At 53.6% G+C, this 21839-nt stretch overlaps 2 protein-coding genes across 2 annotated transcripts in view; one reads left to right on the forward strand and one right to left on the reverse strand.

Annotated features, from left to right (window-relative positions):
- Window positions 1-745: 745 nt before the first annotated feature.
- F2RL3 (F2R like thrombin or trypsin receptor 3) lies at window positions 746-2598 on the forward strand. The gene is made up of 2 exons (XM_090288897.1): window positions 746-873; window positions 1142-2598. Exons 1-2 carry the CDS (start codon window positions 765-767, stop codon window positions 2215-2217), a joined length of 1185 nt encoding a protein of 394 aa, XP_090145023.1. The 5' UTR covers window positions 746-764; the 3' UTR covers window positions 2218-2598.
- Window positions 2599-4629: 2031 nt separating this feature from the next.
- The window catches only part of CPAMD8 (C3 and PZP like alpha-2-macroglobulin domain containing 8), a 62828-nt gene continuing 45618 nt past the window's right edge, over window positions 4630-21839 (reverse strand). Inside the window, 18 exon segments of the mRNA XM_090290207.1 lie at window positions 4630-4651; window positions 7295-7313; window positions 7316-7408; window positions 8180-8276; window positions 8278-8393; window positions 8986-9099; window positions 9180-9218; window positions 9221-9284; window positions 10235-10309; window positions 11142-11247; window positions 17167-17351; window positions 18017-18079; window positions 18168-18323; window positions 18730-18851; window positions 18939-19025; window positions 20002-20131; window positions 20960-21034; window positions 21171-21334. Coding sequence (XP_090146333.1) covers window positions 4630-4651; window positions 7295-7313; window positions 7316-7408; window positions 8180-8276; window positions 8278-8393; window positions 8986-9099; window positions 9180-9218; window positions 9221-9284; window positions 10235-10309; window positions 11142-11247; window positions 17167-17351; window positions 18017-18079; window positions 18168-18323; window positions 18730-18851; window positions 18939-19025; window positions 20002-20131; window positions 20960-21034; window positions 21171-21334 — 1727 coding nt within the window.

A 21839-nucleotide genomic window follows, 5' to 3' on the forward strand; every position in this document is an offset into this window, starting at 1 on the left:
AGAAGGAGCTTTGAGAACCAAGGCACCCTCCCAGCAGAGGCTGTGTCAGCCTAACCTCAGACGCTCCAGGCAGGCGAGGTCAGCATCAGAGGCTCTGGCTGAGGCCCACACCTCCTCAGCCAGGCGCAGCCAGCCCGACCCACAGGGTGTCTTCCCGTCTGCACCTTGCTGCGCCTGCCTAGGGAGCTGTGCTGGGGCATGGCTGAGGCAGTGAGAGGGTGGAGTAGCCCCCACGGGGTCACGGGGGACTTCAGTGCGTGGCAGGGGTGGGGGGTGGGGGGCCTTCACCTGCTCTGACCTATGATCTGGAAGGCAGGACTCTAGTCTTGCCCACCAGAGAGAGACAAGAAGTCGGGGGCAGGGTTGCTTCAGGAAGGGCCAAGGGGTCCTGATGAGGGACATGACCTAGAGGACTGGGCTGCTGTGAGAGCTGTGACTGGTCAGCAGGAAGTGACCACTTGGCCCACAGAGGCTTCCTGGGCTGGACAGGGGCTGCTGCCTGGGACTTGCTCCCCCATCTTACTGGCCCAGTACTTAGAGCCCGTGAGGCGCCTCTGGCAGACAAAGTAGCCCCGGCTACCAGGCCACCTCAGGTCATCCATGAGCCTCCCACAGGCTGGCTGGGGGCAGAGGCTGGTTTATCTCACTGGGCCTTGTCCGCTCCTTTGCCTGCACTCAGGAAGCTGGGGGTGGGGGTCCAGCAGACAGGAAACCCAAGGCCAGTTGGCCGAAGCCCAGAGCAGCCAGTGCCCAGCCCTGATAGCATGTGGGTGCTCCTGCTGCTGTGGCCCCTGGCACTGGGGTTCAGCCCTGAGGGTGGTACCCAGACCCCCAGTGTCTACGATGAGGACGAGAGCACAGGGAGAGGAGATGGTGAGTGACTCCATGCACTGCCTTGGGACTGCGGGGGAGGCATTATAGATGGGCAGGAGGGGACTAGGGGCCCTCCAGCTCCACCCAGAGTCCGTGGGGCTGGCAGTTTTCATGTGTAGCTCTGTCCCACCGTCCTGGGGCTCCTGAGAGGTGGGGCCTGGACTGAAGCCCCCCGGGGGGGGGGGGGGCACCATTCAGCAGGAGGGGCTGGTTGAAGGGGGGATTATGCCTGTGTTCTCAGTGCCTGCACTGCCCTTCCTTCCCTCAGATGGCACACTGGGACCTTGGACCAAGCCCCAGGTGGCAACGCCACCCTACCCCCTCCCCCCGCCACGCAGCTTCCCAGGCTGGTCCTGTGACAACAACAGCGACACCCTGGAGCTTTGGGACAGCTCTCGGGAGCTGCTGCTGGGCTGGGTGCCCACAAGGCTGGTGCCTGCTCTCTACGGACTGGCTCTGGTGGTGGGGCTGCCCGCCAATGGCCTGGCACTATGGGTGCTGGCCACACGGGTGTCTCGGCTGCCATCCACAGTGCTGCTCATGAACCTGGCAGCTGCTGACCTGCTGCTGGCCTTGGCCTTGCCACCCCGCATTGCCTACCATCTTCGGGGCCAGCGCTGGCCCTTTGGCGAGGCTGCCTGCCGCCTGGACACGGCTGCACTCTATGGCCACATGTACTGCTCCGTGTTATTGCTGGCTGCCCTCAGCCTGGACCGCTACCTGGCCGTGGTTCACCCCCTGCGGGCCCTCGCCCTGCGAGGCCGGCGCCTGGCCACTGGGCTTTGCGCTGTGGCCTGGCTGGTGGCGACCACCCTAGCACTGCCCCTGGGGCTGCAGCGGCAGACCTTCCGGCTCTCACACTCGGACCACGTGCTCTGCCACGACGTGTTGCCCATGAGCACCCAGCTCTCCTACTGGCGACCTGCCTTCATCTGCCTGGCTGTGCTCGGCTGCCTCCTGCCCCTGCTGGCCATGCTGCTCTGCTATGGCGCCACGCTGTATGCGCTGGCCACCGGGGGCCGCCGCTACAGCCACGCGCTGAGGCTGACAGCGCTGGTGCTGGCCTCGGCGCTGGCCTTCTTCACGCCCAGCAACGTGCTGCTGCTGCTGCACTACTCGGACCCAGGCCCAGAGGCCTGGGGGAACCTGTACGCAGCCTACACACCCAGCCTGGCGCTCAGCACCCTCAACAGCTGTGTGGACCCCTTTGTCTACTACTACGTGTCGACTGAATTCAGGGACAAGGTGAGGGAGAGGCTGCTCCGCTGGGTGCCGGGTGCCACCACGATCTCCAGGGAGGTGGGTAGCCGGGGAATAGGCACTTGGTCTTCATCACTTGTGTGACCATCCCTCGGGAGGCAAGGCAATGAAGAGGGGTTGTACTGAGTTGAATAGTATCTTCCCCCAAATTCATAACCACTAGGGACCTCTAATGAGCTTGTTTGGAAATAGGGCCTTTGCAGGTGGAGTTAGTTAAGATGAGGTCACATTGAGGTAGGGTCGGCCTTAAACCTTATAGGACTGTTGTCCTTATAAGAAGACACAGGGACACAGGGAAGAAGGCTATATGACCATGGAATCAAAGATCATGGCCACAGCTAAGAACACCAAGGGTTAGGCGCTGGCAGCCACCAGGAGCCAGGAGAGCAGTCTGGGAGGGACTCTCCTTCAGGCCCTGCAGAAGGATCCAGAACTGAGACAATAAATTTCTGTTGTTTTAAGTCATCTGGCTTGTGGTGCTTGGTTACAGCAGCCCCAGGAAACCAAGACATTGGGGCTAAATGCAGATGCTCAGGCCCAGCCAGCTCGCTCCAGTCCCACTGGGTTGTGCTGCACCCGCTGGAGAGGCCCACCCAGAAGTCTCAGGCCGTCCCACCCACTGGTGGCCCAGGCAGTGGGAATCTGGTTAATGGTTCTCATTCTCAATAGCCCAGCTCCCGGCTCCAGGGTTCGAGATTTCTCCTGGGAAATCACTGTGGACATCCCCAGTCTGCTCCCCAAAGCCTAATGCAACCAATCATTGGGAGCCACAGGCTTCGTTCCCTGCTGTCCCCTCTTCCCTTTAACCTGACTTCTGATTTGTCTTCTCATTGGATGTTAACTCCCACCACCAAGACCAGGTGGGAGGGGAACTAAAGGGGGTCTGCTGTGAGCCTGGGGGCAGGGAACTTCAGTCTCCACCCCCCACCCCAGCTGTTGACAGCCTGCTCTACACCGAGTGGGAGGGGGCACCACATGGGGAAAGGCAACTGCCACTCTCTCTTGTCACTTCAGAGAGCAGCACTGGTTGTCAGGAGCCACTGAGGCATCAACTCTGGGGGTTAGCAAACCTCCCGAGAGAGGGAAATGGGGGTCACTCCCTGAATCCCACATTGAGCCTATATCTCTGGTATGGGGGAAAATGAACTGAGGCAGCCGTGGGAGACATGCACGCACGCGCGCACACACACCTGGGGAAGTAAGATCAGAGCAGTGTCCTGGTGTGATGATGTTCTAGTTTTCTAAGATGTCACCAACTGGGGGAGCCTGAGTGGAGGCACTGGGACCTTTCAGTATTGGTGTAATTTCTTACAAATGCACAGGAATCTGATCATCTTGGGTGCAAGTATGCAACACCCTTCTCCCCCTGGAAGGTTGGGCTGTTGGTGAAGGAACAGAGGCTCTGGGGGCCAGAGGGGAACTGGGACTCTAGCTTTTGGGGCTGACCCCCCAAAAGTCAAAGCCTGCCAGTGACTCTGTGGAAACAAGCTTTATTATACCAGCAGCCTCCAGTGATTGAAAAATGGCCTAGGTCAGTGATCTGTCCCTCATAGACTGCAGGGATCTGGCCGTGGGAAGTGCTGGTGCTGTACATGGAGGCCCCATGGGTCGGGGCAGCCACCTCAGGCCCTGGAGGGGTCTCTGTGCTGCTTCGAGTGTTGGTCTGAAATAAATACCACATGGGAGCGGAAGGTGGGAAGACAGGCGGATTCAAAGATTACAAGGAGGAATCAGACTACAGCTGGAGGATCCTGGCAGGAAGGCAGGTCTGAGTGTGCGGCTTCAAGGGGCTATGGAGCTGGTCACCCGCCCTGGGGATTCAGAGGGGCATAGTCCTCTAGGTGGGGTGCTAGGCACCATGAGTGATGAGGTTGAGGCCTTGATGGCAGCAAGCTCCAGATGCATCTGCCCCACACTGAACATTCAGGCACCTCTGGGGCATGTGGGCACTGCACCAGTCCTGGTACATCAGGGTCTGCGGGTACTCAGTAGCCCAAGTTCCCCAAAGGGAGGTCGGGGCTTTGCATTTTGGAGCAAGGCGGCCTGTTTTGTTTCAGAGATGCTGATGAGGGCATGGCTACTATGTCCTTGATTTGTCCAGAGTCATGTCTTCTCAGAAACAGCCCTTCTCCCCAGAGCAGTGTCCGGCTGAGGAAGCTGCTCTGGTCCGCAGAAAGGTGATGCCCAGCACTGGGGTGGAGGCTGGGGTACCTAGAGCTCCAGCTGCATCTGGGGAGTTGTGGGGTGAAGGGCATCCAGACACCCCCACAAAGGTCTTCCTCCTGTGGAGGTGGGGGCTGGGCCACCAGGAGGCCAGTCATCCATAGGGGCAGGTCAGGTCTCTGCAGTCCAGTTTATAGGATTCATTTGGAGGTGGGGTCATCGGGGGCAGGATCCACCAGCCCACAAGGCAGTCAGTGAGCTCTGCAGTCAGTGGCCTCCTTCCATGGAGTGGACAGGAACAGGAAGCAGCCAGATCAGGTCCTGCTCAGAGTGTTAGGAAGAGAAGCCACTCTGACTGATGGGGAGAGAACGAGAAAGACACCGTGGGCTGGCAGGTCCTGAGGGACCTTGTCCCCTCTTCCCTGACCCTGCCTCCACGTGGCTCAGCCCAGCTGCCCAGCCCCTGGACACAGCAGTCTCACCTAGGGGGCTGTCACTTCTGTGAAGAGTTGAGCAGCCTGTGGGGACAACTAGCCAAATCAAAAAGCTATCTGCTATCTGTAGACCTCAACTCAGTTGTGAAAGGGGAGGAGCTGTGGATACACAAAACCACTGCTGAGTGAGAAAGCCAGTCTCAGAAGGTTGTATACTCTACCCTTCTACTGAGGAGGGGAGGTGGGGGCTATAACACGGCAGCAACAGGTGTCCTTGAGGTGCAGAGCTGTTTTGTGTCTTGTCTGGGGTCTGGTTACCTAAATCTACACATGAGAACTTGCAGACTCAAATGCAAATGAGCGCATGTGAAAGTGGTAATGTAGGAATAAGATAGCTGTCAGTTTCCTGCTGTCACACTGCATTCTAGTTCTGCAAGATGTTATGGGGAGGGGGATTGAGATCTTTGTGTTATTTCTTTTATTTTTTAAATATTTTATTTATTTATTTTTAGAAAAAGGGGGAGGGAGGGAGAAGGAGAGGGAGAGAAATAATTAGCTGCCTCTTGCACGCCCCCAGCTGGGGACCTGGCCTGCAACCCAGACATGTACCCTGACCAGGAATTGAACCAGCGACCTTTCGGTTCACAGGCCAGCACTCAATCCACTGAGCCACACCAGCCAGGGCTTGTGTTATTTCTTATAACTGTGTGTGAACCTATGATGACTTCAGATTTAAAAGGTTAACAAAAGTCCCCCTTCCAAAACTAAAACAAAAACAGACCCCCTCAGAAGGCACTGAAGAGAGCTGGCAGGTACTGAAGGGGGTGGCAATGCTTGGGATAGTTTAAAGCTGTACATATGACAGCTACAGCATGAAGGATGGGTGAGGACAAAAAATGGGGACACATGACTTCAAAGGTGATACATTTTTTATGAAGTGGTACCATATTCTCCTCAAATAGACTGAAAGGTAAAGGATAGATACTGTAATCTCCAGAGCTACCACTAAAAATAATAATAATAAGGCTAAAAGGACACTAGCTAAATTAAAATGGAATTCTAAAAATATATTCAATTAATCCAAAAGAGATCATGAAGGAAGGAACAGATGGGACAAACCAAAAATATCCCATCAGGAGCACTAAACCCAGCCTTATCAATAATTATATTAAATGCACACAGACTAACCCCACTGCCTGGTACAAGATGACACACCCATGAAGCTCTGTGGGACTTCGGTGGGTGCCGATGGAAAAGCATCCTTGCTGGGTTTGCTGAGTGGAGGTTAGAACAAGTCTTTGCCACTTGGATGGATGATGAGGACCCTCTCAGAGGAAGTCAGAGCTCAGCAGAGGACAGAGGCTGAGGCCTGATGGCGCAGCGAGCTCCAGGACAGGACACCTCACCGAGCTGATAAATCAGCCTGCTGCTATAACCTCTTAAGTTGACTTGGCTGTAACTTACATCCAAAAGATTGACCTCCTTGCCCTGGCTGGGTGGCTCAGTTGGTTGGAGTGTCTTCCCATACACCGAAAAGTTGTGGGTTCAATTCCCAGTCAGGGACTATACCTAGGTTGCAGGTTCCATCCCTGGTTGGGACGTATGGGAGACAACTGATGGCTATTTCTCATGCTGATGTCAGTGTCTCTCTCTCTCTCTCTCTCTCTCTCTCTCTCTCTCTCTCTCTCTGCCTCTCTCTAAACTCTGTATAATATCCTCAGTTGAGGGTTTAAAAAAGAAGTTTGGCCTCCTCCAAGAAGTCTGCTCAGAGGCCCTCTCTCAGCCTCACCCCACAGGACTCTCCTGTGGTCTGACCACTTCCACTGGGGTGACAAAGATTCTCTCCTGACCAAACTCCACTCAGGCTCCTCTGGGCTCTTTTTCAACTAGGTCTCCAGCCTTGGACTGCTGTGTTCGTCTCAGTACTGTCCAATTGTAGCAAGCATCCTAAGGCAGTTTAGCCAGAATCCCCACCCTCCATATGTGATCACCCTCATATCTAATCAGGTCCCCCCACCTCCCAGCCCCAGGGGATGATGACTGATCTCCCCGTCTGCCTTCAGCCAGAATCCTGTTAGGTTGATTTAGCCAGATTCCCCCTTACCCCTGATGTTTCCTCTGAGTAATTTTCCATCCACTGACCACCCCACCCTGCTCCTTGGCTATAAATCACCACTTTCTCTTGTATTCGGAGTTGGGTCTAATCTCTCTCCCCATTGCAGGACTCCCTTACCTACCCTTATACACCACCCCCCCTCCACCTCCTTTTGCATAGAAGCAGCCGCAGCCTCCCTTGTGTCAGGGACAGTTTCTTGAATAGTTGTCCCAAGCTCAGTGAGTCTCAGCCACAGGCCTGTCCTGGGGTCTGGTCCTTGGGAGGCTCATAGCCTCATGCTGCGCAGACCAGCTGTCCTCTGATGTGCGCTGGACGGACATGGGTGGGGGAGATGGGGTCCCTCACCTTATCCTGGAAACCCCTAGAGACTGACCCCTCCATTGTCACCCCCACTCCCTGCCTGGGTCCAGGGCTAGTAGAGGGGGTTGGGGGCAGACCCAGCTTTCACCTGTCTTCCGCTTCCCCTCCAAGTCTACAGCCTCATGGCTGACTGCCAGGTGCCCAGAGTCCAGGGGAACCACATCATAGCTGTAGTTATAAGCAGAGGCTGGCCTCAGCTGCTCTGGAAAGAAGGACTTAGTAGGTCATGGGTGCCAGAGGGGGAGGACATGACGGCAGAGAGGAGGGGAGGAGAAGTATAGCCCAGAAAATAGGAGGTGAGAGGTCATGAGAGAGGGAAAGGGTCACAGAGATCAGAGATGGGCAGATGCAGAAAGGCAGAGGTGGGGAGGGGGTGGGAGGAGACTTAGCAAGATTGAGAAGATGCAAGGAGACCCAGAGGCTAAGAAATGGAGATGGGGGTGGCAGGAACAGAGATGGAGACCAGGGGAGAGATGAAGGGGCCACAGGTAAGGAGGAAAGCTGGGGGGGAGGGGGACAGAGCCCCTAGGAGATGCAGTGATGAATGAGTAACATAATAAATAAAATAAAGTGAGCAAAAGGTGCCTCTTTATTTTATGCATGTGTTCATGAACTATTTCCTGGGCCCCACGCTGCGGCCTCTGGGGTGGCAGGCCAGGGACACCTAGCCTGTGTGATGGCCAGGCCACGGCGCTTCCGTAGGGCAGAGGGTGGGGTGTGGGGGTGGGGGACACAGACAGGCAGCGACCAGGAGTTGGGGAAGAGAGGCGCTCGCCAAGGGACATGGAAGCGGGGGCTGCTCAGCCTGACAGTGATCAGAAGGGAAGGGGAGGAGAGGGGAGGACAGAGAATAAGAGGGCGATGCCAGACAGGGTGGAGGGAGGAGTGACAGAGAGAAGATAGCCTGATGGAGAAGATAGGGTGAGGCACTCCAGGGCAAGGCAGGGTCCCCAATGCCCAGCCTGGTCCTCACCAAGGGAGCAGCGGTGGGGAGGGGCATGCTCCAACCTCACGCCCTTGAGGCAGGCAGCCTCCTGCAAGCGGCAAGCACTGGGGTAGACCACACCATCCATCGGAGCCTCACACTGGGTCCCCACCGTTGCCACAGTCTCCGGTGCAGCGACAGTGCGCGACTTTCGCCCCCTCCTCCGGGTCGGCGGCGGGGCTCCTTTCACCAGGGGACCAGCCTAAGGAATGAAACTGAGTGGGCAGGGAACCCCACTCCACACCCCGCCTGCGCCTCCCACGGGCCTGAATTGGGTAGAGCTCCCTGGAGGCCCCCACCCAGCCCTCCCCAAGTGTGAGGACTGGTGTGCTACTGTTATTGGGAGGCTCTGATCCTAGACTAGTGTAATTTATTTCAAGTATTTGCATAGTACTTACCAAACTATATTTACTTTTTTTTTTTTTTTTTTTTTTTTTTTTTTAGTTTAAAAGCTCTCTAAACTCATTTCAAGAAGTTTGGGGAAAAAGGGCCCGGGATCCTCTCAGCCCCGCCAAGGCCCTTCACTGCGGCCACTCTCTGCGCTCAGGGGGAGGGCCCGCTGTCCTCACACCCTCAGGATTGTGGAGGAAGGGGAGCAAAGGGCTCTCCTACACAGGCCCGCCTGCCTGGCTCAGCGCCCCTCTCCGCACAAGCGCGCCCTTGACCTCACCAGGTCCTCCTGCCTTACCACACTGATTCCTCCTCTGCCAGCCCCCTTCTTGGATCTGACCTCAGCTCCAAGTGGACTGCCCTCCCGATGCCCAAGGGGAGTGTGGCAGTGGCCTGGCACTCACCAGGGCCCTGGGCCACGGAGGAGCGCTCCACTTCATTGCACGCGGTCCCTGCACACAGCTCCGGGGCAAGCGGGCTGAGCCTGCTGACGTTGTAGAAGCGGGTGGCCTCAAAGGCTGCAGGGCGAGGGGCAGTGGTGACAATGTGACGGGGTGACAGGGCGGAGCTGGGCTGCGGGAGGGCGGCGCAGGCCTACCAGGCTGGTAATAGTCATACAGGGCAATGGGAAGCGCGGAGTCCTGCCCACCACGTGCTCGCGGAGCGCCAGGAGCAGCACACAAGTCAGGCACCTGCTGGAGATCTGGGGGGAAGCAGGTGGCTCAGTCTCGGCTGGGTCTACTAGGCCCAGGGCTTGAAATCTGGCTGGTCTCCATGCTCTGCGGTGCCCCAAAATGTGGACCCAGACTGACCGATTTCGGGGTACCCAGGAGCAGTGAAAACAAAAAGCTAGTCCCATTTCAGTTCCGTGGTCCTTTCATCTCACCTGGAAATAAGTCTCAGCTGGCCTTTCAACTTCCCCAGTCCTACAGCAGGGTCCCCCCTTCATTCTGTGTGACATTTAGTTCATTCACAATGTTGTGTGACCAGCATCTCTGTCTAGTTCCAGAACATGCCATCACCCTAAAGGAACCCTTGCCCCCCCTTAGCAGTCACTTGCTAGCCTCCCTTCCCCCATCTCCTCTTATAACATGGATCACAATGCTACATGGTCTTTTGTGTCTGGCTTCTCTCAGCACTTTTCTTTTTTAATGAATATATTGATTTTAGAAAGGGAGGGAAGAGAGAGAAATATCGATTTATTCTTCCACTTATTTATGCATTCATTGTGTGCTCCTTGTATGTGTCCTGACTGGGGATTGAACGCGAAACCTTGGCATATTGGGATGTCACTAACAAACTGAGCTACCTGGCCAGGGCTCTCAGCTCATTTCTGAGGTTCATCCACATTGCAGTGTGTCAGTGCTTCACTCCTTTTTATGCCTGAATATGATATTCTGTCCACCACCACCACTACCACCACCACCACCACCACCCCACCCCACCCCACCCTGCAGCTTTTTCCACCAAAACCAGCTGGCTGGGGCATACAGCCATCAGCCACACCAGCTATGCCAGAATTTACCCTCCCTGTTTCTTTTTTATGGTATGGGATAGTTAGATAGTAGGAAGAACCACATTGGGCCATGACCGCTGTGCCCTCACCAATGTGGGGGCTGAGAGGCTTCTGCCCACTACCCCGGCTGGTGGTACCTCATCAAAGTAGAAAAGAACTCTGCGTCCAGTCACCTCGTACCTCTTCAGTGCCACACGCTTGTCCAGGAGCAGCTAGTGAGGAAGCCGGAGGTCAGGGTTCCCTGGTCTCTCTGCCTGCAATGCTTGCTTCCTCCCCCATATCTGGAAGCCCACAATGGTCAGTGGGAGGTAGGCCTGGGGAAGTCAGGGCCCCTGGGCTTGGCGAGTGGTTTCCTCATTGTCATCAAGTCCCCATGGGCTGGGCCCAGTGAATGACAATCAATGCTCCCCAGGCCCTGCCGGACCCTCAGCCCAGGAGAGGGTACCTAAGGCTGCCCCTGTCCCCAGCGCCCACCTCCTCTCCCTTCCTGAAGCCTCCTCCAATCCTGCTCCAGCCCCAGCCCCAGGTCAGGCCTCCTTGTGGTCCCCCAGGGACCAGGATGAGCACTGTCATGAGCTCCTGCCTCATCAACACCATTCAACCATCACCCCCCAAGCCTGGGGCCTCTTTTCAGTTTTTGACACAAAACCCCAGAGCCTCCATGCTGGTCTCCTTGCTCCCCTAGTACCTCTCCCAATCCCCCTGATCACCTCCCCATACTGTAGACCTCTATGGGCACAGACAAGACAGCCCCCTACTTTGCGTACCTCTCCCTTCCCCCACAAAAGGGGTCATGAAGCTGGTCTCTCTTGAAGCAAGTCTGTGAAGCCCTCCACTGCATGGATAATAACCCGATGGCACAGTGGGAGACTCACCTGATGGGAGAGCCCCACCCTCCCCACCAGCCCCTCAGCAGACCACCAGCCCAAAAGCACCAATGTAGCCCAGAAAAGAAAAAAAAAAGCCAACACCCCCATTTTACCAAGTGCTGGGAATTTGCATTCTGGACAGGACTGCAAGCCAGAGACCCCGCCTGGCCTCTACCTGCCAGAGCTGCCTTTCTTGCTCCAGACTCTCCACATCTGCCCGGAAGCCTGACAGCAAGGGCACCTCCAGGACAGCCATGTTGGAGGACCCTGCATGTAACCACCTTTGACAAGAGGAGAACCAGCCTCAAACTCAAGTCCCATGGTGGAATTCATGGTCCCAGTTGCCCCCCACCACCCACATGGCTGACATCCTGCCCTGGGTCTCACTGGCAGGCCATCAGTACACACACGGGTTGCTGGGTCATTGGTCAGCTCATTTCACAGCTGAGACACTGAGGCCATCAGCAGAGGGCCTTGCTGAGGGGTTCTGGGCCTGACCCAGGTCTATGGACTTGGCCGTGTTTTATCCTGAACCTGACACTCTGCCCCAACGTGGGAGACCAAGTGACAGGGAAACCCAGTCACTTCCCAGTGCCAGACCCCAGCTTCTCTTTCTTTGACATGGGGTGTGGTTAAGTGGCCTCTGGGACTTGCTACATGCCAGGCCCTCCCTGTGCTGGGTGCTGGTGATGGGAGGAAGGCTAATGTTCAGAGAGGAACCTGTAGACTGTGGGCCCTAGGGGATGGGTGGCCACCACCCCTGGGGTAGGCAGGGGAGGCTTCCTGCAGGGTGAGGTCTGAATGAGCCCCTACCCAGGTGGTACACACAGTGAGTTCTTTCAAACACTAGCAGGCTGAGGGTCAAGGTCAGGGCAGGCACTTGGAAAGGCTTTGGTTGCTGTGGCAACCACCGACCTTTAGGTTCCCAAATTATTGCTATGGCAACAAGCATCCTCATGGGCAGCAGCATGTGCCCCCCCCACCCCGTGGAGCCACTGTGGCCCAGTCCTGGGGTCACCTTTGGGAAACCTAGAGGCTGGAGCTGGGGCATCATGCAGGGGCCACAAACAGCCATCCCTACCAGCTGCCTGTCATTAGAGTCTGCCATGTTGTGTTTGTTGTGGTTTCGGACGCTGAAATAAATCCGGCAGGCAGGATGATTGGCCAGTAACGAACGGAGGGCTGTGGCTCGCTCAGACCATCAGCGGAGAGCGAGAAGCCTCATCCTCCTTTTATTAGGGTTTCAAAAGTTACTAAAAATAGAACAGGGGGTATGAGCTTTACAGCCAACAATAGGAGAATTTTACAAGTGATAGTATCATTGATATGTCTAGCACCTATCAGGGAAGCAAGGCAGACACTCTAATCTTCAAAGCCAGCTCCATATCAAGACTTCATTAACAAGGAAGCAGACGGAGTACACAACAGAACCTGTTTTACCCAGGATTCCACGACTCAGTGGCCTCGACAGCCTAAAGCCGAAGGCAGAGACGAGAGTTGCTCATCGTCTCCTGAGTCATGGGATGTCACCTGGGTGGTGGGGCATGAGAATGCCCCTACCCAGAGATCTGTCTTCCTGCAACATCTCTCCCTTTTTGTTTTACAGACGTCTTATGGAGCATGACTGAGGAGATAGCAGACTTAACTTTCTGTCTTTTCTTATAGCGCAAAAACACAATAACAATTACTAAAATGAAAATAAGGAATAAAGAAATGGTTCCAACATGAGTTCCAATGAACCCATTAATATAGGGAACAGGATCCATTTTATCAATTCCACTCATAACATCTTCAAAAATACTTTGACCAGATAATTGTTCTAAATGTTTCTCAAAAGTAGTATGAATTTTAGTTTGTAAGGTAATAATATGCTGGGTTAGATTATCATGATTTAGCAAATGCTTACGAACCCGTTCCCAAGGGAATTCAGTTTCATTATAAGGAACAGGAGTAATACAATAAGAAGATTGGTTCCAATCACATTTTAACAATAACTGTCTTTTAACACTTTGTAGTTGATCACCTACTAAAACAACTGCTTGGTTTAAATCAGCTAACTCAGACTGCATTTCAGCATCAATTTGGCGTTGAGCAGTCCATAATTGTTCAGAATTCTGATGCCAAGTCCTTACAAAATCCGCAGTCTGCACAGACTGATGAAGAGCAACACCAGCAGTCGCAGCGGTAGTGGTGACAGCAATTAGTCCCATGATGACTGCAATAAGGAGGCCAATAAAGCGCTTGCTCCGGCGAAGCAGTCGTTCAGCCACCTTATGAAGGAGTCCAGAGGCAGGGCTGTCTTGCCATGCACGGCCAAGCTGAACAGGCATCCAGACTCCAGTTCGGGCTCTCAGGAGGTAGAGACTTTCCTTGGGAGACAAACTCATAGTATGATTAACACAGGTATGCAGAGTACAATTAAAACAAGAGATTTCGCCGGTCTCAGGAACCCAGGTAACTTTCCCTTTGAGTAGTAAATAGGGAAGTTTAACACAAGCCTGAAAATATCTGGTAACATTTTGTACAAAAGTAAGGTTATGAAAACCCTTGGCCTGATATAGCCGTCCCGTCCAGACATTAAGAGGTTCAAAAGCTGCACTTAATTTCCACAAATGAGATTGAGAATAAAAGCCTTTCATATAGGGTAATGGTGGTGAAAAACCACTTTCTTGCCAAACAATGGAATCTCTGGCAGTACCAGTCATCCATGTAATGTTATTGGTCCATTGTATATTTTGCTTAGGATCTGCCGTACGAGCGGAGCCATACGGACTCCAAGTAATGACGCTTCCATAGGAAGTATTAACAATAACTCGTACTTGTTCTCCCCTGCACTGAGTCCAATGGACCCAATCAGTTACTGAGAGAAACGATGGCATTTTACAGAGTGGCTCATTCGATGGAGAACAAAATTCACAATGATTTGGAATATAACCAGTAGGAGTATAAGCAGAGAGCATTATTAACAGCTTATTATATAACCCGGTGGTATTTCCTTCTACTGTGAGCCACTTTTGGAGACCAATATTAAAGCAGTGATAACCGGCACCAAAACAAATAGGTGGACCAGAAACTCCTGTAACATAATATGGAACCATTGTTCCTTCCTCATCAGGCTTTAAAGGACCACGTATATCAAAAGGACCGGGAAGCCAACCTGTTTCATTATGATATATAGGAACAGTAGGGTCCCACCACGAGACCCCTCTCATTAAAGGTGGATTAGCAATATAAGCCCAATAAGTATAATTTTCAGCATTAGCTCCAGGGGCCTGAATAGATAAAATGGCAAGCATTGCCAAAAACAAGGCCTCAGCTGTAAGTGGGCTATGATTAGCTTTTACTAATACTTTTCCTTGATTTACTAATTGTTTAATTTGATTTTAAGTTGGCAGGTTCCTTCAATCCTCCTCGCTGCTGTCCTCTTGTCCCCTCTTCTGGGAGGACATGATGCAGCTTAAGGCGTTTGTCAGGAATCCAAATATTCTGAGTGCCTGTGGAAATATAAGCATAACCTCGGCCCCATCGAATAACAGTTGCTGGGAGCCAATTGGAGGTTAAAACATCATAATAATAAACAGGTTGATTTATTGGTGAAATGGTTTTCATTGCCCAATGCCTTTGAGCTGGAACGAGAGAATCATCATCAATTTGCAAAAAATTTAGAGTAAATACTGCATTCATTAGTCTTTTCTTTGGGGAGTCCATACTATATCCCCCTTTTTGTTTTTTAAGAAGCTAACGCCCTTTTGCAATTCTTATTAGCATTTTTAAAAGCCAATTGCTTTTTAGTTCTTTTGTAAGATTTTCTTATTTGACAAAGCTTTCCAAGTATTTTAAAATGTATTAAGCCTGATTGGTTTAGTTTTCTTCTTTTGGGTAAGAAGAAAATAATAAATTCCTGAGATATTTCAAGGGCCCTTTGAAATACCTCAAGGTTGCAAGGAAGTTTTTTAACTTTTAAATCTTGAAAACTTTGTCAACTAAGGAATATATATTATGAAATAATATTTGACTATTTAAAGTGATAATAAAAGGTATATAATATTAATATAGACTGACAAAAATTCAGTTTTTAGCATTGAGAAACATGAATTTTTGGATATTAGTTAAGTATTTGAGTAATACATTAAATTAGCAAGATGCCTTTCTTTAATCTGGCATCTAGTTCCTTTTACCAGTTGCTGTAACAACCGAAAATAAATCTTTTGTTTGTTAGATAACCCTGGTCCGCACCAGTTTTAAGTCGGCTGCTAGGCGCAGGCCGAGAGGAGGCGTTGCGCAGAACCGAGGCCCCGGTGGTGGAACTGGCGGCGCTGTGAGGGGCGCGGAGGGGGAACCGGCAAGGCGCGCGGAGGCGACTGGCCCGCCGTGGCCGCGCCGACCGCACACCCCCGGCCCCGCCACAGCCAGGTCGCTCCACAGGAAGGGCCCTGCTTGTGTCCAGAGTCGTTGCCGCTGCCGCCGCCGCCGGCCCCTCGGGTATTCGAGCCCCCGCCCGCAGTGGGAACCTCCTCCCGCCACCGCCTCCTGACTTTTCTTTTGAGCCATTTTGGGCTGATTATAAATTCGAGAAGGCAATTGCTCCTCCTTGCCAAGTGGCTCAGAGTCCGATTGAAATGGCTGTAAGGCCTTCGACACCTGGTTAAAAGCGGCCTGTGTTTCGGACCAGTTTGATGAGCTCCTCTAAGAGCTTTACCAACTTGTTTCCACACCCTTAAATTTAACTGATTTCTTCTCTCTGGAGTAAACCAATAACAGTGTTTCTTGACCTGCAAGAATAAATCTGTTAAGGCACTCTCTTTTATTTGTACACCTGAACTTCTAAGTAAAGACTTTAAAAGCCTAATATATTCTTCCTTAACTGAAGGATTGTTCCCCATTACTCCGAAGCGTTTTTCCGAAAAGTTTGCTTAGACCCGTGCGATTTCCTTTTCGGTCCTACCCGTCCTGGTTTTTACCTTCTGGTCCGTGCTTGAGCGCCAGATGTTGCGTTTGTTGTGGTTTCGGACGCTGAAATAAATCCGGCAGGCAGGATGATTGGCCAGTAACGAACGGAGGGCTGTGGCTCGCTCAGACCATCAGCGGAGAGCGAGAAGCCTCATCCTCCTTTTATTAGGGTTTCAAAAGTTACTAAAAATAGAACAGGGGGTATGAGCTTTACAGCCAACAATAGGAGAATTTTACAAGTGATAGTATCATTGATATGTCTAGCACCTATCAGGGAAGCAAGGCAGACACTCTAATCTTCAAAGCCAGCTCCATATCAAGACTTCATTAACAAGGAAGCAGACGGAGTACACAACAGAACCTGTTTTACCCAGGATTCCACGACTCAGTGGCCTCGACAGCCTAAAGCCGAAGGCGGAGACGAGAGTTGCTCATCGTCTCCTGAGTCATGGGATGTCACCTGGGTGGTGGGGCATGAGAATGCCCCTACCCAGAGATCTGTCTTCCTGCAACACTGCCACATCCCTTTGGAAGAATCCATTTCCTTCACTCATTTCAAAAACCATCTGTAGCATAAGTGACTAACATTAGGCAAAACTTTTTTATTGTGATGTACAAGGCTGACATTAAGCTTTTGATTGTGGGGGCACCTATTTCAAAGCCGTTGCTCTCAAGTAAACTTGCACCAGCTATGTGACAGTTACTAGATAAACAACTAGATAGGGAACCATGCCGCCCCACCCAAGAAGTCCCCTTTCAGAAATATCGGGGTGACCCAGATAACTAACTGCTTGAGTGACCCCAGTTCTCCCTTCTTGTACCCTAATTCCCATTCTTATATTTTAAATTTATCAATAAAGAGTGAACCTGCAAAACCCTAGACACACCCCACCCTTAGACCCCTACAAAGGCAGAGCCCTATCCTTGGACCCCAACAAGGCAGAGCTCCGTGCTTTCTCTCTCCCCATAATTTTGCTGTATGGCCCTGGGCGTGCCGCATACCCTTCAGGACCTGTGAGCAATGAACCTTGTTTTTTGTTCCCTGACAGTTGTGGCTGAGATGCAGCCTACAATCACAAAAAGAACCATAAGAGCTGGTGAAACCACGGCACTGGCACCTGCCGAAGGAAATGTCTTTGTGGCTGGGGGTCTAGGTGAGCGTCCCAGGTGTTTGTAACCAATACCATCACTATTGATAGGCTGGGACTGAAGCAAAACACTGTCCCCAAGCACAGGGCAGATGGCCTTACCTGGTGCACACCTCCAGGGTCACCTGGTAGTCCTAGAGATGCTGGTCGGCTGCTGGGTCATCATCACTGGCTGAGAATGCTGGGGCAGCGTGCTGAGGCCACTTCGCCTCGGGCTCCTGGAGACTCACAAGCAGCTGGAAGGATGGCTTGGCTACTGGAGCTGGCACGTGGTAGGTGACATCAATCTGGGGAGTATGGGAGGACTGAGTCTTAGTTGCCTTGGGGGTGGGGGAAGACAAGGCAGGGGCAGGTGGGGGACGGCCAGAATGATGACAGTGACATCAGCCATATTCCATTTAGGTTTGAAACGACCACTGCTGTTTACAGACCATCATCCCAGTTTTACATGTCTCAAGCCCATGTCTGTCCACCTATAGGACTCTCTCTCCTGCCCACCGTGCCGTCTAGGCTCCCATCTAGAGATGGGAAGGCAAGAGGCTGCAAAGGTCTCTAGGTGGACTTGCCCCGGAGACACCCGGGATGCTCACCTGGGTCCCCAACCACTTGCTGCCAGAGCCTGTGAGGCTGTCCTGCTGCAGCTCAGGGCTCAGCTAAAGCTCAGCACCTGGTGACCGAGGGACTACAGGGAGGACCAGGCAGAAGCCAGTCAAGTGGGTCTCCCTGGAGGGACCCCACACTGAAAGGAGCACTTGGTCACCTTCATTAGACCCTGCAGTGGGCAGGGTGGGCTGCCTATGGGGTGTTGACAGTCTGTCCTGGGGGCTCAAGCACACATATTCACCCCACATGCTGAGCTCAGAGCCTGAACCTACCCTTCCCGCCCCTCCCAGGTCCCAGGTTCCAGGGTTCCAGTTGCCACTGTGAGCACCCACTCTCCCTGCAGCCTCACCTGCATCAGGCAGCAGCCTTCACCCTTGGCACTCACAAACAGCCCTGTGGGCACGCTGGGGATCTGGGGAGAGAAGAGGCCATGATCTTCCCACAGACACATGCGGATGGGCAGGTGGCTGCCCCCCACCCCCGGCCCTGGGACCACGCACCACTGCTGTCTGCAGAACCTTCTGGTTGGCCCTGTGCAACTTGAAGGTCTCCTGGTAGTCCAGGTTGGTGGAGGCCAGTGAGATGGTGAGGTTGACACCGCCAGCATAGGACAGGATGGCATACTCTGCCAAGGCCTGCAGAGCCACGCAGGTGTCCTGAGGACAGAAGGGGAGGTTGCCCACAGGGCCAGGACCAGGTTGGCCAGCAGTTCCCAGTCCTGGAATGTCTGGCCCAAATCAGGGGCACCATGGAGCCCCTCTGGAGGCCAGAGACCCATGCACCGGGAGCAGAGAGCGGATCTGGTGTAGGCGCCCATGGAGCCATGGCTCCAGGCAGAGGGCCAGCATTTCCATGGAGGCAGGGGCTGGGTCCCTGGTCCCAGAGCCAAGTGCATTTGTCCCTCAGGCCTCCTCTTGGACTCCACATCCCCACAGGCCACAGGCAAGGAGCCTTCCTGGGACTTGAAGCACCAGGGCTTCCTGGCCATCTCTGAGCCCTGAACCTGGCAGGTAGTGGCCGTACCTCCAACCAAGCCCCTCCCTCTGGCCCAGCCCAGCTCACCTGAGTGGAGGAGAAGCCCCCGAGGGCATTCCGCTGCTGGGACAGCCACTTCACCACCCGCAGGGCAGTGGCCACGTCGCCCAGGAGGGTGTAGCTCAGCAGGGCACAGGCTGTCATTCCCACTGCAGGAAGAGGCGGCTGGGGCCATTTGAACGCCAGGACCCAAAACCCAGCGCCCAGGGCAGGCCATGGGGTAGGGCTGGCAGTACCTGCCTGGAAGACCCCATCACTAAAGCTCGGGGAAGTGTCCTTGTTCCCGTCCTGGGAACCCGTCAGGCTCCAGTGAGTGACCCCATCTGCAAAGCCGGGACAGGTGAGGTGTCACACCCACTGTGTTCAGACTGGCATCCATGGTGCGTGTCAGAGCACGTGGTCTCAGGAGAGACCCAAAGACTGGACCCCAATGGGAGGAGGGTGCCTGGAGGAGATGACTAGGACAGGAAGGGCCTTGGTGTTGCCTCAGATCTGCAGCAAGGTGACAGACCCAGCCCTTTCTGTGTCCTTGGCAGACAACACTCATCAATGGCCTTCCTCCTGGCTAAGCACTGATGTGTCCTCAGGTGTCCCACTCAGCACCCATGAAGTCTCTCCCCACTTGCAAAGGCTCATGTGAGCTGTAAAAGGCCCCCAAACCCAGAGATGACCAGCACTCCCACTTCCCCATCCTGAGCATTTAATCCTGAATAGACACTATCATTCAGTTGGTTGGTTTCAGTTTTGCTTTCTAACTTTTTTCCTTAAGTAGTGAAAACAACTTTTCAGGGGATGTCTTAAGAAGAAAAGCCAGAATGGAAGCTCAGCCGCAGGGCAGCTGCTGGAATCTATGGGGGGAAGCAGGAGTGTGGGCAGGGAGGTGGGGGGAAGGGACTCCATTCAGGGACATTCAGAGAAGTCATAGCTCGCTGACCGAGGCTCCCCAAACAGAAGGGTAGTCATTCTGTAGTTGGGGAAACTGACTCTGATGGGGGACAAAGCGAGGACCAGCACCCTGCTAAGGGGCACTTAAGGAAGACTGGGGGACCCTCTGCTGGAGATCCCTGACTCTCCCTGGTGGGGGGTGGTCAGTATTTCCTATTTCACAGAAGAAAGTAATACTCAGGCTTAAACCACATCATCAAATGAAGCCACTAAGAGATGCAGTAATAAATGAGCAATATAAAATAAACAAAATAAAGTGAGCAAAAGGTGCCTCCTTATTCCATGCATGTGTTTATGAACCATTTCCTAGGCCCCACACTGTGGCCGCTGGGGTGGCAGGCAGGGGACACTTACCCTGCGTGATGACCAGGCTACGGAGCAGGGTCAGCGCGTAGGTGGTCAGGGCACTGACATAGGGGTCGGAGGCCAGGGCTATGCTGGACTCCAGGAAGTGCCATGCTCTGGCGATGGTGTCCCTCTCCTCCTGGGGGTGGGTAGAAAGTGGGACCCTGGGAGGCCATTCTGCCCCTACCCATCATCCCACCTACAGGTTCCCTGCATGCCAGGGGAGAGCACTGGCAGCTCACAGCCCCTCAGGGCTTTGCATTCTTCTGGGGCTCCCATTGCATGTAGCTCTGGATTTCAAAACCCCAGCCGCTTTCTTTCCTGTTGGTGCCAACTTTTTCCAAATGAAGTCTGAGCACAGTAGATCATCCCAGAGAGGCTCTGAGAAAACAGGCAGAGCCTGGCCGCCCCACCCCTCTCATCCCCAACTCATCAATTCATTACAGAGCTGGCTTCTGAGACCCACTGCTCAGGCTTTTCCCATCCTCAAGGCCTCAAATCAATGGTTGCCTCTCCAGAACATCCACCAGTTCTGCACACACTCACTCCACCCCAGTGTGAGCTGCTGGAGGGCAGAAACCCAGAGCATTGTCCAATGATGGGCTAGGTTGGGGAAATTGCCCAATAACAATGGTTAAGTGAAAAAATGAGTGATTAGAAGCATTAATGGATTTAGCAAATGAGCCATGGTGTTCCTGTGGGCACCGGAGGAGCCAGAGTTAAGATGACTCTGCTCTAGTGTCATGAAGATTGCAGAAAGCAGCCTCTCCAAAGCATCCCATCTTTAGACCAGGACAAAGCATTGGGAACTGCTGCAAAGGTATGGTGTCGAGATGTACCATGTATCTCCTGGGGCACGTGCCAGGGCTGGTGCAGCAGGTGATCCAGACCCCGGGCCCACACAGGCCTGCTGGGGAAACCAGTCGCTCGTCCCTCCGGCCTGATCTCCCAGGCCCTCTGTGCTCACCTCCAAGGCCACATTCATTTCTAGAAGTGCAGCCACCATGTAGGCTGTCAGCGGGACTATGCCACAGATCCCACCCTGCAAGAGGATTCTCGGGCTTCACCTCAACCCAGAGGAAACAGCCCCCACTGCACGGGCCCCAGGTAGCACCAGGAAGCACCAAGAGAGGCAGGGCAGGGCCAATGCACTGAAAGGAGGCCCGGAGGCCGCTCACCTGGATGTCCTTATTCAGAATCTTGCCTACGGCCAGGAAGGAGCCATCTACCTGCTGCTGCTGAAGAATCCAGCCCTTGGCGGCTGCCAGCTCCCGTGGGTCGATGAAGATGAAGCTTCGTCCCTGGGCAAAGAACTTCAGGACAAAAGCTGTGAGCCTGAAACAGGATCAGGGTGGGTTGGGGGTTGCAGAACAGGGTCACCTCCCATGCACCCCCTGAGAGACTGTGGCATGCTCTCCGAATGACCCCGAGCCTCCACTTCCTCATCTGTTAGACAATGAGTCCAGTCTGCCCTTGCAGGGCTGTTGAGAGCACTTGATAGAACTGTGTGGGCACCCAGCTGACCCAGTGAGGAGCCCAGTCTCCTTGCCAGACCCTCCCACCCCAGCAGCACCCAGGTCTGCTCCTTGCCTGGCACTCAGGCCTTTCTAAGAACTGGTCCAGTCTCATGTCAGAGACCTTTCTTGTTGCCCCTCCACAGCCTTTCCCCAAGAGATCCTCTGTGCTGCCAAGAGATCCCAGGCCTTGCTTGGAAACTGGCAGCCAGGTACCTTGGATACTAGACACCTAGTCAGCATGGTTATGGACATTCCAGTCCCCAGGCCTGCTAATGGTTTTGGAATAGGCACATGAGGTGATGCTGGGAGCAGCTACAGCCACTTTGCCAT

The sequence above is a fragment of the Furipterus horrens genome, unplaced genomic scaffold, assembly GCF_987537825.1.
Source record: "Furipterus horrens unplaced genomic scaffold, mFurHor1.1.pri manual_scaffold_10, whole genome shotgun sequence".
NCBI classification, from domain to species: domain Eukaryota; kingdom Metazoa; phylum Chordata; class Mammalia; order Chiroptera; family Furipteridae; genus Furipterus; species Furipterus horrens.